Genomic DNA, 17,405 nt, shown 5'->3' with positions numbered 1-17,405 from the left:
AAATAAGTAAAATACGTCATTCATTTTATCCATGATGCTCTTTAGTACCCCCTCCGTTCTTTTATGTTTTCCACCTTACTATAACGTATAGTTTATCCACTTTAGAATACTTTTAATTTTTGGAAATCATTTTTCCCATATTTACCCTTTAAACCACACCATTACCCATTTTTTATTCCAGAATATTGATTGGTTTCTTAAAAACGTTTTGGGGGCTGTGTACCTCATAATTGAGTCTGATTTCTTGCACCTTCTCCCTCCCCTTTTACACGGTTCTCTCTCTCTTTAGAAAACGATTTTCATGCCTTTTTTACATCTCTCCCCCTTGTTTCTTGGTTATTTTTAGTTCAATTTTTCTGAACTTAAATACAGATCGTTTAATTCTCAACATTTTGAGGTTCGTTTTGTGATTTTTTGCTAACTTTTGGAACTTGCATGCCCCCTGTTGCTTCATCCGCCATTAACATCTTGTTAAAGCTTTACCATTCGTGAAAAATCTAAGGTATATTTGTTTTTTTTAGAGATGGAAAACAACAAATCTAAGAGTGATTCTTCAATCCTTCGTTTCTTTACAATGATCTCTGTGAATATGCAGAATTTTGTTCTTGGAGAATTAGATCCTTCAAGTCCATTGAATGTGAAAGAAGATCAACTCGATTTGGTTGTCTCGGACTCTCCTGAAGATGTTATTGCTTCTAGGGCTAAATTAAACCCTAAAAAACGTATTTGATGATAGTAAGACTGTTTTGTTTTCGTTTTTTTAGACTTTCATCTAATATTTGGGATATAATTTTGTTGCTAGTTTTTGTTGATGTGGTTTATGTTGATCTGGTATTGGTGTTTGCTGCAATTTTGCATTCATCTGGTTTTTGTTCTTCTGGTTTTTATTAATGTTTTTGTTCGTTTATGTTGATGTTTTGGGACTGTTTCTTCATTTTTTTTTCTTTTTTACAAGCCCCTGTGGTGTTCTTTTGTTGAGGACTATTCACCTCTTAATTTTGAAAATATAACTTTAACTCCTTGGTTAAGTAGCATTTGTTAAACCTGAACACATCACTTGAATTTTTAGCATGTGTAGTGGCTTTATTTGTTGATGATCAATTCTAGTCAGAGAGGATGCACTACCTCTATGATGAATCAGGGGGCTTTTTTCTGAAATAAATTAAAATAATGAAGTCTCTTAAAAAACCATGAATATTAATCAGTGATATGGAATGTGTTTGACAATTTGTTGCTACTAAGCTTTTAACGTCACATTTTTAATGATGATTCATACAAAATAAACTGAGGGGTTGTTTCTTAGAGTAGTCGATCATCCTTGAGTTTCTTTAATTGCTTCATCATATGCTTTATGAATTATTTGTGAAGTTTGTGCAGGTCTTGGGTTCTATTCTCTGTTTGGGTTAAGAAAAACAGCAGCTTCTCTAACCACTTGTGTAGGTATTCTTACTTGAATCCTTTACTTCCCATTGTCTTCATGTACCTTCTTTCCAAAGTGTGGTTGTATGTAGTCATTACATCCCTTAACCTTTAGAATCTCATTTAAATGGTGTTGTAATGAGATCCATACATTTGTTAAAGTCTTTGGATGTAACTCTCCGAATGCATCTTCAACTGCTGTTAGGGATGGCCACGGAACGGGTTACCCGGCACCGAACCGGAGCCGAACTGCTTGGAACCGGAACCGTTCGCGACAGGTTCCGAACCGGCCCGAACCGCGGAATCGTGAAACCGCCGGAAAAAAAACTGCTTGAACCGGACCTAAGAACCGCGGGCCTGAACCGGAACCGGCCCGGGTGAACCGGTCCAACGGTTGCATGGAACTGGAACTGGAATCGGTCCGGGTGAACCGGCCCAGCGGTTCCATGGAACCGGAACGGGAAACTAGCCGTTGCAAATTTTCCTATAAATACCCATCACATTCAATCATTTTCATTCACAACTCATCTCTTCTCCTACTCTCTCTACTTACTCTCTCTACTTAATTGCTTAATTACGCAATTATTCTCTTAATTACATAATTAGTCTTTTAATTATTTCTTAATTTAGTTAATTACATAATTAGTCTATTAATTAATTATTTATTTATTTTTTAATTCTATTATTATTTAAATATTATCATGTCTTCTTTTTTGAAAAAAACCTCTAAAAAAATTACTAAAATGGCAAAATCATTGGGAGGTTTTAGTTCCAAAAGGAAGGCCACTTCAACTCCGTCTATATCAACAACACCTTCGATTAGTAATTATAATTATGAACCAAATTATCCAAAAGGGTACGACCAAGAATTACACGATTATGCAGAAGAAGTGGAAAGAGAAATACAAATTGATGAAGAAGAAGAACAAGAAGATGAACCAACGACCCCTACTGGAATACATAGATCTCGATAGTCATCAACATGATCACATAAAGAACAACTACAACAACAACAAAGACAAGCTCTTGGTAAACGAGTCAATTTCCAAAGTATCGGTTAGTTTTACAATTTTATTCTTCAAATTGATTAAATTTTAAATTATTATTTATTTATATATTGTGGTATTTGAGTATGTCTTTATATTTAAATTTAGATGAAGATGAACCAGTAAGACAACATTTTCCGGTAATGCCACTTCCTAGTGGTAGAGCTGTTTCACATGTGTGGTCGTATTTTACAAAAGAACCAACCGACAATCCAAATGTTTTCTTATGCACTTGTCAAATTTGTGAAAGTCAAGGAGTAAAGACCTTAGTTTCATACAATTTTGCCAGAGGTAAATACTTTTTTAGTTTTTTATACATACATTATATATTCATATTTTGTAAAAATTTATTTATTGTGTTTTGTGAATACGTGTTAGGTGGTGGTACGGGATCTTTTAACAAACATTTGGCAAAGAAGCATGGAATCACAAAAGAAACTCATGTAGCAAGCGGCAGCGGGACCACAAGTGGAAGCCGACAGTGGGACATTCCCAGCACAAGTATGCCTTTTAAATATAATCGTAATGATATGATTGATGAATTTTCTAAGTATGTAATTTGTGATGAATTGCCATTTAACCATGGTGAAAGTAGGGCATACGAGCGTTACACTAGAAAAACTTTGCAACCACAATATAGAGCAATCCCTATGAGCACTCTTAAATGACGCACAATTAAATTATATGAAATAATGCGCTATGAATTAGTAGAAATGTTTAAATCTTTTAATGGTAGGGTTAGCATAAGAACTAATATTTGGTTTGCTCCTCCACATTTAGAATCTTATATGTGTGTAACAGCACATTGGATAGATCAAAATTGGATTATTTAAAAAAGAATAATTGCTTTTGAGGCAATGCTCGAAAGACATACGGGTGAAAACATAAAATATAGATTAGTAGAGATATGTAGAGAATGGAACTTATTAGATAAGATATTTTGTTATTCTACCGATAATGCAACCGCTAACATTAAATGTATGGAACTTTTGTATAACGAACCTGCATTTAGTTTATCCTTTGGGGTAGATTATTACACATACGTTGTTGTGCTCATATAGTAAACTTATCTTACCAGGCAGGTGTAAAATAATTAAGTGATTTATTAGATCCAATTAGAGACATAGTGAAGTGGCTTAGAATTGGACAAATAAAGAGACGATATAAGCAATTATGTGACCATTATCAACTAAAAGAAGTGTATTGATCATTAGATACTCCTACACATTGGGGCTCAACCAACGATTTATAAAGAAAAGCGATTGCTTATCGTCCAGTGATAACACAACTTTATAGTGAGTGTACAGATAGCTATATAACTGATGACACATGGGAACTAGCTATAAATGTACATAAAATATTAGAAGCGTATGACCACGCAACTAAGATTTTTTCATATGTTTACGAACCAAACGTCCACTTAGTAATAAGTGAGTGTATTACAATTTTTTATCATCTTCTTAAACGTAAGCATCATGATACTAACCCATATTTAAAGCCGATTCTTGCAGATATGATGGATAAGTGGAAGATAAATTTTACCGATTTTCCTTTTATTTATGGAATTGCAACCATTTTAGACCCATGTTTTAAGACGGAAGTCTTTACTAAAGTAATTGGATTTTACTACCAATCATTAGATCGCCCGCCTAGTGATGTACATAATTATGTTAGAACTTGTAAAAAAACTTTTATCAGAACTTTATGATTACTATGCTAGTGTATATAACCCAAAACGCGATACGTCTAGGCGTGCTAGCGTCTCGGCACGTCCCTCTTATTATAATTCCGTAATAGCTAATATAATGAGCCAAGATGATAGTTTTGTAGGATCATCTTCTTTTTCACCCTCCACTGCATATTTAGAATTAGATAATTATCTTAAACATCACTTTGAAATTGACCAAGGTAGCTATAATATTTTAGAGTGGTGGAAAGAAAAATCTATAAAATTTCCCATATTATCGATAATTGCAAAGGATATCCTTGCAATTCTTGCTTCTATAATTGCGTCGGAGTCTGCTTTTAGTGCAGGTAAAAGTTTTAGACGAAAAGAGATCTCGTCTTGCTCAACATAGTATTCAAATATGTGTTTGCAAGAAAGATTGGGATCAAGCGGAGATTCGAACACAAGGACTAAGGAATGATGATGATCAAGGCGATGATGATGGATAAATCTGCATCATCGTCAGGAGGAGAGTCAGCGGAAGCATCTAACCAACCAGATGATGATGACGAAGACGAATAGGATCAATCGGACAATGATTAATCAACATTCAACAACTACAAATAAAAGGTATGACAAAGAACTACGTAGGCTTTGATTCCTTGGGGATACGTAGGCAGCTTAGTATTTCTTTGTGTACTAGGTTCAAGTCCATTTTCTCCCTCTTTTTTTATTAATCATATTTATCGACATTATCGTTGATTTGTTTCTTATTAATTTATTTTTTTCATTCTTTTTAATAAATATTTTAATAACGATAACAACTTGACAAGCAATGAATTTCGCTAATAATCAAGTAATCATCAAAGGTACGTCCGTAATATTATAGTATTTTTATAGTATATAAATATTTAAATAAAAAATAAAAATAGAACAGATGGTCCGACCCTCCCGTCCCGCGAGTTGGAACCGCCGGAATCGCCTCATGAACCGCCGAGGAACCGTTTGGAACCGCTCGGAACCGGAACCGTTCGCGACAGGTTCCAAATGGAACCGGAACCAGATAGAACCGAAACGGAACCGGCCCAACCCGTACCATGGCCATGCCTAACCGCTGTTATCAATTCTGTCATGTTTTTGGGCATCTTTTTATGCATTAATGATTGTATGCTTCTAAAGAAACCCAAATCAAGAATGTTACAATCTGGACTGTTTTGAGGTTGTTGTGTAAGAATGAATGTTAATCCACCTTGCCTATTGTGTTGTTGCCGAATCGGATCATCATTTGTGTTATGAACTCTTGCATTATCTTGTTGAATAAAAATAAGTGAAGGACCTTCACTTGGCCACTTTCTTTGTATGGTTGGAATGAGTTGTTGTATAAGCATATTCCTATACACATCTTGAGTAACAGACTCGGTTGGTTTTATTTCTATTGACCCCCTTGGTTGATTTTTTGAGTCCCTTTGTGCTACCTCCCATCAAATGTACATTGCCCATATCGATTTCATCTAGGCTTTGCAACTGCCCCTAAGAACATGGCCTTAGGTATGAATTTTGATGATTTTGCTGCCCTACACGGGATCTTTTTTTCGTGTGCTAGATAAACTCTTTGTGTTTTTTTGGTTAATAAAACCACATCTCGTCAATATGAATGAAATTGTACATGGCCTTGTATATGGGATGTGTTTGAATGGTGTCCTCTTGGATAAGGCTCAAAATCTACTCCACCCTTCTTATTTTGTTGGCATCGGACTGGGTGTAATGGATTTGAATGTGCCTTTAGTTCGCCTCTTTTTATCAACCTCTAAACTTTTGACGATGTTAAGTCTAAACGAGTTTCCACATCTTTAATACGCGTACGGTTGCCCATTGGTTTAGATTCAAGTATGTTTGGTGGTACCACCACTCTTTTTCTTCCACAGGTTTTGTATTTTGATTCTACAACTTATGGCTTGTTTGCTTCTTTGGTTTGAATTGCTCATTTCCATAATTTTCTTAGACAACGTATTTATTATAGGGAGTTAAATATGGTGAGCATCAAGAATATATACTCGTTGCCTAAAATTGACAATTTATTTGATTAATTAAGGGAAGCATGGATCTTTCAGAGATTAATCTTAGGTCAGGGTTCCATCAGTTGAGAATCTCAGTGGGAGACATCCATAGAACGACTTTTAGGACACGATACGGACACTTCGAGTTCATCGTGGCCTTTTGGGGTTAAAAAATGCCCTAGTTACTTTTATGTGTTTGATGAATCAAGTGTTTAGTGCTTAATTGGATAAGTTTGTAGTGGTCTTTATAGATGACATATTAGTTTGTTTCAAGGATCATTCTAATTACAAAGGACACCTACATTTGGTTTTACAAACTCTTTGAGAACACAAGTTGTATCAAAGTTGTCAAAGTGTAAGTTCTGGTTGGAGAAAGTGTTGTTTTTGGGACATTTCGTTTCTAAATAGGATGCTTCGATAGATCCGGCAAAAATAGAGGTGGTGCGGAGCTGGTCGTCACCAAAGAACGTCCAGAAAGTGAGAAATTTCTTGGGCTTGGCTGGATACTATTGTCGTGTTTTTTGAGGATTTTTCTCGTATCGCTCAGCCTATGAATTCTATGATGAATAAGGAGAGGAAATTTGAGTGGTTTGATGAGTGTAAACAAGCCTTCATGACTTGGAAGGAAAGGTTAACTACAACCCATGTTCTTACTCTACCTGAACGAAAATTGGATTATTCGGTTTACAGCGACGCACCAAAGAAGGGTTTAGGATGTGTGCTTATGTAGGACCGCAAGGTTATCGCATACGTTTCACGACAGTTAAAGACAAATGAAGTCAATTATCTTACTCACGATTCGGAGGTAGCTGCTATCAGAGTTTAAAGTACTTCTACACCCTAAGTGACCTAAATATGCGGTAGCGTCGGAGGTTGGAATTGATGACTGATTACGATCTTGAGTTAACCTACCGTGAGGGGTGGGTCAATTTAGTTGTTGATGCTTTGAGCTGGAACTCTGGTCATTAATTAGTTGTTTTGAAAGGGGTTGAGGAGTGAAAGCGAGATTTTTCCAAGATGAATTTAAAGGTCATACGAGACGACAAATTCTAACGTTGTATGAGCGCTTTAGCTATACAACCTTCGTTTTTCAAAGAAATTCTGAGTTTGCGAGATAAGGACCCCAAACTGGTGAAGTTGAAGGAGCAAGCTCGTGCGAAATTGCCTATAGGGGAACCGAGTTTGAAAGAGCGCATTTCGGACGAAGCTCATAATTCAAGGTTTTCTGTTCATCCTGGGGGCAATAAAATGTATCAAGATCTTAAGCATATGTTTTGGTGGTTGTTGATGAAGAAGGACATTACTGAGTATGTTTCACGCCGTTTGACATGTCAAAAGGTAAAAAGTGAACATAAACGATCAGATGGTTTAATTCAAACTTTGGAGATTCCATTATGGTAGTGGGATGTTATACCGATGGACTTCGTTGTGGGGTTGCCTCGAATGATGTCGGAAAATAATGCCTTGTTCATAGGAGTGGATCGGTTGAATAAAGTTGCAAGTTTCATTCCTATGAACTACCATTTAGAGATGGAACAAGTTGCTCGTGCTTATGTTAAGTATGTTATAAGATTTCATGGTGTGCCCGTACATTTGTGTCTAAACGAGATACTCATTATCTGTTACATTTCTGGAAGACATTATAACAGGCTTTGGGGACTATGTTGTTGTATAGTACGTCCGTTCATTCACAGACATATGAACAAACGGAGAGGACGAATTAGATTTTAGAAGATGCATTACGCGTTATTCCCATGAAGTGGCAAGGGTCGTGGGATGACCATTTGGATCAAGTTGAGGTTTCTTATAACAATAGTTATTAGGCGACAATTTCAATGTCTCCTTTCAAAGTGTTATATGGGTGTTGTTGCTGTAGTTCGATGTACTGAATGATTTTAATGAAGCTGCTACTTTGGGGACAAGATTTGTTACTCCAAATAACTAAATAAGTGAAAATAATTAGGGATAGAATGAAGACAACTCAGGAACATCAAAATTCTTATGATGTTTTGAGGCGTCGTCTAGAGGAATTTGAAATAGGGGATCGAGGATTGTTAAGGGTACCCTCGATGCTTGGATGGGTTCTTTTTGGTGCTCGAGAAAAGTTAAGCCCTAGGTCTATTGGACCCTATGAGATTTTGGAACGTGTGAGTAAGATGGCTTATTAGTTAGCTCTTCCCAATTCGTTAGAAAACGTTAATTATGTTTTCCACGTCTCACAGTTGAAGTGGTGCCGCGTAATCTCATGTTTTAGACCTAGAGCCGCCACATTTTCTTATGTTGAACAACCTGTTCATATTTTAAGTACGAAAGTCCGTAGTACTCGAAGAAATGATATCAACATGCTTAAAGTTTTATGGGCAAATCATGAGCGAGAGGTGACTACATATGAGACCGAACTCTCCATGCGTGAGAAGTACCCGCACCTATTTCAGGTCAGTAAAAGTTACGGGGACGTAACTTCCTTAAGGGGGGTGAAAGGCGATAGGAATTTCGAGCGAATTAGTAGAAAAGTCGATGTATGCTGTCAGTTTGTTGCGATAGGTACATCCGTGATATGAGAACTTTTAATATGTTGAGAATATGTTTAGATGATGAATTTTTGAGTCGAGTTTGTCAATTCCCTTTTTGTGTACAGTTTGTGCAAGTTACGAGGGCGTAACTTGTTAAGGGGTGTAGTCTGTAACACCCCGTTTATATAACATTTAAATAAATAATTATATAATACATTTTAGTCGATTAAAATATATAAATACGTACATTTTAATTCGTCATTGTATGAGTTTTCGTGGTGCGCGTGTTTCGTCGCATAAAAAGTTTATCGTGTAACGGTTTTTATCGTCTTACAAATTAATTGAACAATTTTTTTAAATTATTAATTATTAAATAAAAAAATTACCAAGGGGAAAGGGAAGGGGTGGTTTGTTTCTAGAAGGTTGATGTAACTCATCCCCTTAATGCCTTTCTTAATCATGCCTTAACCCTTTCATATGGATTCCTAGTATAGAACCAAAATCAGAAATTTTTGCTCCATTTCCTCCATTCCATTCTGTTGGCTTTTAAGGTTTTTGATGATGACTTCACTTTTAGATAAACAAACATATTTTAGAGATTGTTTTGTAGGTGAATATCCGATTGTGTTAATCGTTGATGAAGCCTATGACTTGGTTCGTGGAAGCTGTACGTGTCTTGAATATCCAAGAAGTTGGACAATTGCTTTAGAAGTCAGCTTACTGTTCCTAGAGTAAACATTCTGACGAAAGTTGTAGATGGAGACAGTACGCTGTTCCCCACGATACAGGTCTAGAGAAGACATTGACTGGAAGTTACGAAAATTATGTTTTCTGTTTTTAGTTAATGTAAAAGATTAAAAGTTTAATTAGTTGCTTAATTAAATTAATTTATTAATTGGAAAAAAGTTTTTTTAAAAAACACCTAAAAAGTGGAGAAGACTTATTCTTCATTTTGAATAAGTCTCCTTTTAAATTTGGACGGCTAAAACAAGATCTCCTATTTTTTAGGATCTTGTTCTTTTTAACTCCTATGCTATTAGCTTAAGGAAACTGATTTTATCTTTAAGCAAATGACAGCCGGTCATTTATTCTTTTGGCAATTCCATTATCCTTTTGTTTTGAGAACGTGGATGATAGTGGGAGGTGTGTCTAAGGTAACTGCTGTCTGTTCTCACTATAAATAGGAGGAACTTTGCTCAAATCGATATCCATCCAAGAGTGTCCATAAAAGGGAGATCATTTAAGAAAAATATTTTCTGTTTTTAAATGCCAATTAATTTATTATATTTTTCTTAAGTAATTATTTTGATTTTTAATCTCTTGAGAATTGGCCTTGTAAGGGTTAATGAGTGTTTTGTTGTAATTAGACTTACGAAAAAGTCTAAGGGAATTGAAAAGAGAATCGTGAGAATAGAGAAAGAGAAAGGGAGAATAGAGAAAGAGAATTAGGCCTAGAGTAGAGAAGCTTCAAGTGAAGCAAACTGTTTTATGTAATTGTATTTAATTGCCTAAAACATAGTGAGAATTTTGAAATCCGGGGGGGGTCGTGGTTTTCCTTATTATTAGGCCAAGAAGGTTTCCACGTAAAATCTTTGTCTCCTTTTTATCTTTTTCTTTTTACGTTTAAGCTTTATTTTGTTTGTTAAAATTCCGCAAATTAGAAGAAAAACGAAGTAAAGTTAGATACACAACAATTCACCCCCCCTCTTGTTGCATTCGATCATAATTCGTGTATTTCAACAATTGGTATCAGAGCCCTGTTCCTCATTTAATCAGGAAACCCTGAGAGCAGTATCCTGTTCCCTGGCAAGATGTTGAAGATGAACGAACGCATGGAAGAAGGGTACTCTACGCAAAGGCCACCTATGTTCGATGGGAAATTCTATACCTACTGGAAAAATAGGATGGAAATTTTTATAAAGGCCGAAAATTACCAAGTATGGAGAGTAATTGAAATAGGAGATTTCGAAGTGACGACCATCAACTCCAACAATGAATCAATTCCAAAACCAATCACGGAGTATGAAAAAGAAGACTTTCAAAAGATGGAGATGAACGCTCTTGCGATCAAACTACTTCACTGTGGTCTCGGGCCAAATGAACATAATCGTATCATGGGTTGTAAAACGGCAAAGCAGATTTGGGACCTGCTGGAAGTTACCCATGAAGGTACAAGTGAAGTAAAGCGCTCCAAGATTGACCTCCTAATGTCCAAATATGAAAGGTTTGTTATGGAACCTAGGGAGAACATTCAAGAGATGTTCACCAGGTTCACAAATATCAAGAACGAATTAGTCTCTCTTGGTAAGATCATTCCCGTTGATGAACAAGTCAATAAAGTACTTAGGAGTCTTCCTCAAGACGAATGCTGGAGAGCTAAGGTCACAGCCATTCAGGAATCGAAAGATTTCACCAAGTTTAATTTGGAAGAGTTGGCTGGTTCCCTCATGACTCATGAATTGCATTTGGGAACAGCTGACAGTTCCCGTAATAAAGGACTGGCTCTAGCAGCGGATGATAGTGAAGAATCAGAAGCTGGTGAAGAGGAAGCTGCTATGTTGGCACGTAAATTCAAAAAATTCTTCAGGAACAGCAGATATAGAAACCAAAGAAATAATAAGGAAAGAGGAACTGCTAACTTGAAGACAAATTTTGAATGCCACAAATGTGGAAGTACTGATCACTTCATCAAGGATTGCCCTCAATGGAAGAATGAGAAGGGCAAAGGGAAAACAAGGGAAGCTGGAAGAATTCCAAAGAAGGGGAAACTTCAGAACAGATTTTCGTAAAGCAATGATCGCAGCTTGGGGCGACACCGAAAGCGAAGCTGAAACTGAAGTTCCAGTAGAGGAAGAAATTACAAATATGTGTCTCATGGCATCTCATGAAGAGACTAAGGAAAGAGAGGTAATGTCTTTTAGTTCTTCTCCTAAACATCTATTCAGATTAAGTAAAGATAAATTAATTAAATTATTTTTGGAAACACAAGAGAAGTTGGTAGAAAAAACAGCTAAGTGTCTCCAAATTGAGAAAGACCTTAAGTTAAGTAAAGATCACATCTCATACTTAAATACTTTTAGGTTCGATGTGCAAAGTAGATTTTTTGATTTGTTAGATCAGAATATCATGTTAAAAGAGCAATTGGAGAAAATAAAGCAGGAACTCATCATTCTTAACATTGAAATGAATCTAAATAAATTGCTAGGATTAAAATGGCATGAAAATGATAAATCCACTCATATGTTTGGCACGAAATTTCAAGAAATGTTAGAATCATGTGAAAGGGAAAATAAGTATCTAAAAGATGAACTTGATTTAAAAGGAAAAGGGAAAATCAATGAAGTTCCCAAATGGATTCTAAATGCTAAACCAAAAAGTAAAGAAGGACTAGGTTATGATAAAAATAATAAAAAGAAAAAGGTCTATGTTGATCTCCCTAGTAGTAAAATCTGTTCCTTTTGTGGCAAAACTGGACACCTGAAAAATCAATGTGTAAAAAGGGAACAGCACATCAAAGCAAATAAAAATTATGTCGAACGCATATGGATTAAGAAATGTGATTCAAGTATTATCGACAGGGAACCCAAGGATGACTGGGTTCCTGAACCTAACCATTAATTTGCTTTGCAAGTTCAAGGGAGAGGGGGAACAACTCATGGTATCTCGACAGTGGGTGTTCCAAGCACATGACGGGTGACAAATCTAAATTTCTCTCACTTGAAGCTTATGATGGGGGAACTGTAACCTTCGGTGACAATATGAAGGGTGAGATAATCGCCAAAGGAAAGGTTGGAAGGTCAAGCTCCCATGCCATTGACAATGTATTTTTAGTTGAGAATTTAAAACACAATCTTTTAAGTATTTCTCAATTTTGTGACAAAGGTAACTCCATTAAGTTTACTTCTGAACGATGTATAATTTCTAGGAACAACACAGGAGACCCTGTGCTTGAGGGAATCAGAAAAGGGAACACTTATGTTGTGGACCTGGATACTGTTCCCAAAACTAGTCTATGTTTAAGCGTTATAGAAGAAGACCCACTGCTTTTGCACAAGCGTCTAGGTCATGCTAGTTGTTCATTGATTAACACCTTAAGATCAAAAGACCTAGTAAGAGGATTACCAGCAATAAAATTCCTCAAAAATGAAATTTGTGATCCTTGTGCTAAAGGAAAGCAAGTGCGGTCATCCTTCAAATCAAAGTATCTGTTGACTACCTCTAGACCATTAGAATTAATTCATATGGATCTATGTGGACCTATGAGAACACAAAGAGTAGTGGCAAAAGATATGTGTTTGTCATAGGTGATGACTATAGTAGATTTACTTGGACCCTTTTTTTAGTAAGCAAAGATGAAGCTTTTGATGAGTTTGTTTCTTTTGCTAACAAAATACAAAAATCTACCAATAATCTAATTGTTCACATAAGATCAGACCATGGCAAAGAATTTAAAAATTCAAATTTTATGAATTATTGCAATGAACATGGTATAAATCACAATTTTTCCGCTCCTAGAACACCACAACAAAATGAAGTGGTAGAAAGGAAAAATAGAACCCTAGAAGAAATGGCTAGAACTATGTTGATTGCTAGTGGTCTACCTAGAAATTTTTGGGCCGAAGCCGTCAATATTGCATGCTATATCTTGAACCGTGTGTTAATTAGACCAATCACTTCTAAAACACCTTATGAATTGCTTAGAGGTGTTAAACCAAATATTTTCTATTTTCGTGTGTTTGGATGCAAATGTTTTGTTCACGTAAATGGAAAAAGAAATACAGGTAAATTTGATGAAAGAAGTGATGATGCAGTATTTCTCGGTTATTCATCACATAGCAAAGCTTACAAAGTTTATAATAAGAGAACAATGTGCGTGGAGGAATCCGTTCACATAATCTTTGATGAAACTAACTTTTCAACAAGTGAACAGGAAATAAACAATATTAAAATAGGTCTTGCAAATCTAGAAGATGATGATGAAGGAGTTAAAGTGCAAGATCAAGGAACAGCAGGTGAACAGCCAATACAAGAAGATGCAGGAGAAACTGACCAAGTCCAGGAACTGCCAGCACAACAGGACCAGCAGACTGTTCCCAATCCAGCTGTTCCCGCAGATGACCAAAATGATCCAGCAGCTGAACAAAATGCCAATCAAGATGTTGAACATGAACATGCTACTGTTCCCTCAAGAGAATTTGTGCCCAGACCTTGGAAATATCAAAGTTATCATCCTCCTGATTTGATTATAAGTGATATGAATAAGGGAACACAAACCAGATCCCAACTGAGAAACTTTTGTGCACATTTTGCGTTCCTATCATCACTTGAACCCAAAAATCACGAAGAAGCTCTAAAGGATTCCGAATGGATAGTAGCCATGCAAGATGAATTAAATGAATTTGAAAGAAACAAAGTATGGCACTTGGAACCCAAACCAAAATACAAGAAGGTAATTGGTTTAAAATGGGTATTTCGGAATAAGCTAGATGAGCATGGAATAATTGTAAGAAACAAAGCAAGACTCGTGGTCAAAGGGTACAATCAACAAGAAGGTATTGATTATACTGAGACATTTGCTCCGGTTGCAAGGTTAGAGGCTATTAGAATTTTAATTTCTTTTGCTGCTTTTATGAACTTTAAGTTATATCAAATGGATGTGAAATGTGCTTTCTTAAATGGTTTTTTCGATGAAGAAGTTTTTGTTGAACAACCCCCTGGTTTTGAGAACACCTCTTGTCCTGATCATGTCTACAAGCTTGATAAAGCTCTTTATGGCTTGAAACAAGCTCCTAGGCAATGGTATGAAAGACTATCAAAGTTTTTTGATTCAAAATAACTTTGTAAGAGGAAAAATCGATAAAACCTTATTCTTTAAGAATAAAGCTTATGATATTTTAGTTGTTCAAATTTATGTAGATGATATTATTTTCGATGCAACCAATGATTTGTTATGTAAAGAATTTGCCAACCTTATGGGCACAGAATTTGAAATGAGCATGATGGGAGAATTAAATTTCTTTCTTGGTTTGCAAATTAAACAAACTGAAAATGGTATTTTTATTCATCAACAAAATACATAAAAGAACTTCTTAAGAAGTATTGACTAAACAACGCTAAAACCAACCATACACCCATGGCTACAAATGTTAGATTAGATGAAGACCTAAAAGGAACTAACATAGATCAAACAATGTATCGAGGCATGATAGGTTCCCTATTATATCTAACTGCAAGTAGACCCGACATTTCATTTAGTGTTGGTTTATGTGCTAGATTTCAGTCCAACCCCAAAGAATCACATCTCACAGCAGTAAAACGGATTTTAAGATATCTGAAGGGAACAGACGACTTGTCCCTATTTTATCCTAAAAGTGATGTTTATGATTTAAAAGGCTTTAGTGATGCAGATTATGCAGGTGATCTAGTTAATAGAAAAAGCACGTCAGGTATGGTACAATTTCTTGGCTCATGTTTAGTTTCATGGAGTTCCAAGAAACAAAACACGGTTGCATTATCCACAGCCGAAGCTGAATACGTAGCAATAGCAGCTTGCTGTTCCCAAATGCTTTGGATAAAACAGCAACTAAGAGATTTTGGTATTAAAGTTGAATGTATTCCTATTTATTGTGATAATACCAGTGCCATATGTATATCTAAAGATCCAGTGCATCATTCACGAGCTAAACATATACATATTAGACATCATTTCCTTAAGGATAACGTAGAACATAAAAATATTGTATTAAAGCATGTCAATACTAATGAACAAGTTGCAGACATTCTGACCATACCGCTTCCAAGGGAACAATATGAAAAGATGAGATTGGAACTTGGTATGATCAAGCTCCACTAAAGTTGGTTGCATAAAATTCCCAATGAAGCATCATGAAAAAAAAGGGGTTAGGCATCAACCTCAATATTTTGATTGAGAATCAATTATTGCATGGATCAGGTAAACACTTAATAAAGTTTGTACTATAAATGTCTTCTTGTTTGCATGTCGTTATTTTGATCAGACCAAAGCAGTGTGTTCATTATTTTCTTCATATAATAGTTTATAATAATTCATCATTTTATATTGTCTTATTTTTTTTTATAATATATTTTAAAAATTCATATTTCATATTGTTTGGACAATGTATAGCCAACTTAAATTAAAAATCAAGGGAAACTGTTTTAATCCAAAAATTTTCCCACAAATCCTTCCATATCATAGCAATGATGAAGGCCATTGATGAGATATGACATAAGGTAACCGTCAACTCATCATCCCTTAAAAAGTCTTTTTCCACTTCAAATCACTCATCAAAACCGTCATCTTGTACTCTCAATCCTTCCCTAAGAAACCGTTCTCCTTCTCTCAACCTTTCAAAATTCAAAATGAAATCTTCAAAATCAGGAAAAAAAACTTCAAAAACCAGCAAGAAAACTTCTACATCTTATGAAAATACCCAGCCAAAACCTTTAAAAGTAGTTCATCCACCACCATTGTTGAATGCTGCACCATCACCATCCCAAGAAACCACTAAAGAAACGCCCAAACATTCTACTGAGCATATTGGTACAAAACGAAAAATCTTCTCACCAAAAGGTGGATCATCCTCCAAAACGGTCAAACGTTTAAGCAAGTTAACCCTAACAGTGCTGAAGAAATTTCAAAAGAAATGTCCGTTGGATTTGGGCTAGACAAATACTGGTACGATACTACACATTTTCCTCAACTTCATACTATTTTGAAATTTCAAGAATTGGAGATTTTGATGTCCGAATTTAGTTGTCATTCCATTTTCCCAAACCTTATGCGAGAGTTTATTTCAAACTTTTCTAATGACTGTGGAATGTGTTCGAGTACGATTAAGAACATAAAAATAGAATTCAACAGTGCATTGCTGGGGGAATGGTTTAATATTCCAAATATTGGGTTTGATATTTATTGTGTTGGTACAAAGATAGTTTTTTCGGAAATAAATGAAAAAAAAAATTTCAAATATTTGGGGGTTGAACAAAAGAAAGGAAAAATCAGTCATAATATCTTGTCTCCAATGCATAAATTACTCTATAATATTGCACGTAGATTTATTTTGCCCCGAAATTCCAAGAGGAGTGAAGTAAGTTTACGAGATGCAACCTTGATTTATTGCATGGAAAATCAAATAAAGATAAATTTTCCTTCTTTAATGATATCACATTTGTTTGACTGTATTGAGAAGAGAAATGTTGTTGGTTATGGAGGGTTATTAACTTGGATTTTTCGAAAGTTTGGGGTACCATTGGAAGGGTTGGAGTTCCCAATGGGACCCAATATGAAGATAGGTGCAAAATGTTTGCAAAATTTGCATCTCAAATTAAACGAAGAAGGGGTGTTAATACACGAATCAGAGGAAGTTGTTGATGTAGAATCTGATGAGGAAGTAATTGAAGAAGAAGAAGTGTTGAGGGAGGAAGAAATAGAAGAAAAAGAGGGAGAAAAAGTAGAAGAAAAAGAAAAAGAAAGAGAAAAAGAACAAGAGCCGGTTCCCACTGAAACAGATAAAGAAGGGGATGCAAGAAAGGGGGAAACTGCAGAATAGGAGAGAGTATTAGGAGAGGATGTGGATCACAATCTCTGTCATGATTCTAGTGATGAAGAGACTGTGATTGCATTAAGGAAGAAGGCTAAAGCTGTTCAAAGAAAGAGTAGGAGGCTTGCTTCAAAACGAAAGGC

General features: G+C 35.6%; 2 protein-coding genes across 2 annotated transcripts; both read left to right on the top strand.

Annotated features, from left to right (window-relative positions):
* Positions 1 to 7,070: 7,070 nt before the first annotated feature.
* Positions 7,071 to 8,133, top strand: LOC130823333 (uncharacterized). The gene is made up of 4 exons (XM_057687951.1): positions 7,071 to 7,149; positions 7,261 to 7,526; positions 7,590 to 7,862; positions 8,065 to 8,133. The coding sequence occupies exons 1-4, from the start codon at positions 7,071 to 7,073 to the stop codon at positions 8,131 to 8,133; spliced, it is 687 nt and encodes a 228-aa protein (XP_057543934.1).
* A 25-nt stretch (positions 8,134 to 8,158) lies between these two features.
* Positions 8,159 to 8,749, top strand: LOC130823332 (uncharacterized). Its single transcript, XM_057687950.1, has 2 exons — positions 8,159 to 8,335; positions 8,411 to 8,749. The coding sequence occupies exons 1-2, from the start codon at positions 8,159 to 8,161 to the stop codon at positions 8,747 to 8,749; spliced, it is 516 nt and encodes a 171-aa protein (XP_057543933.1).
* The last annotated feature ends 8,656 nt before the right edge of the window (positions 8,750 to 17,405 follow it).

This window comes from Amaranthus tricolor, chromosome 9 (genome assembly GCF_026212465.1).
Source record: "Amaranthus tricolor cultivar Red isolate AtriRed21 chromosome 9, ASM2621246v1, whole genome shotgun sequence".
NCBI lineage: Eukaryota > Viridiplantae > Streptophyta > Magnoliopsida > Caryophyllales > Amaranthaceae > Amaranthus > Amaranthus tricolor.
Note: the sequence above shows the minus strand (reverse complement) of the source record. Positions and strands in the feature narration are given on the sequence as shown.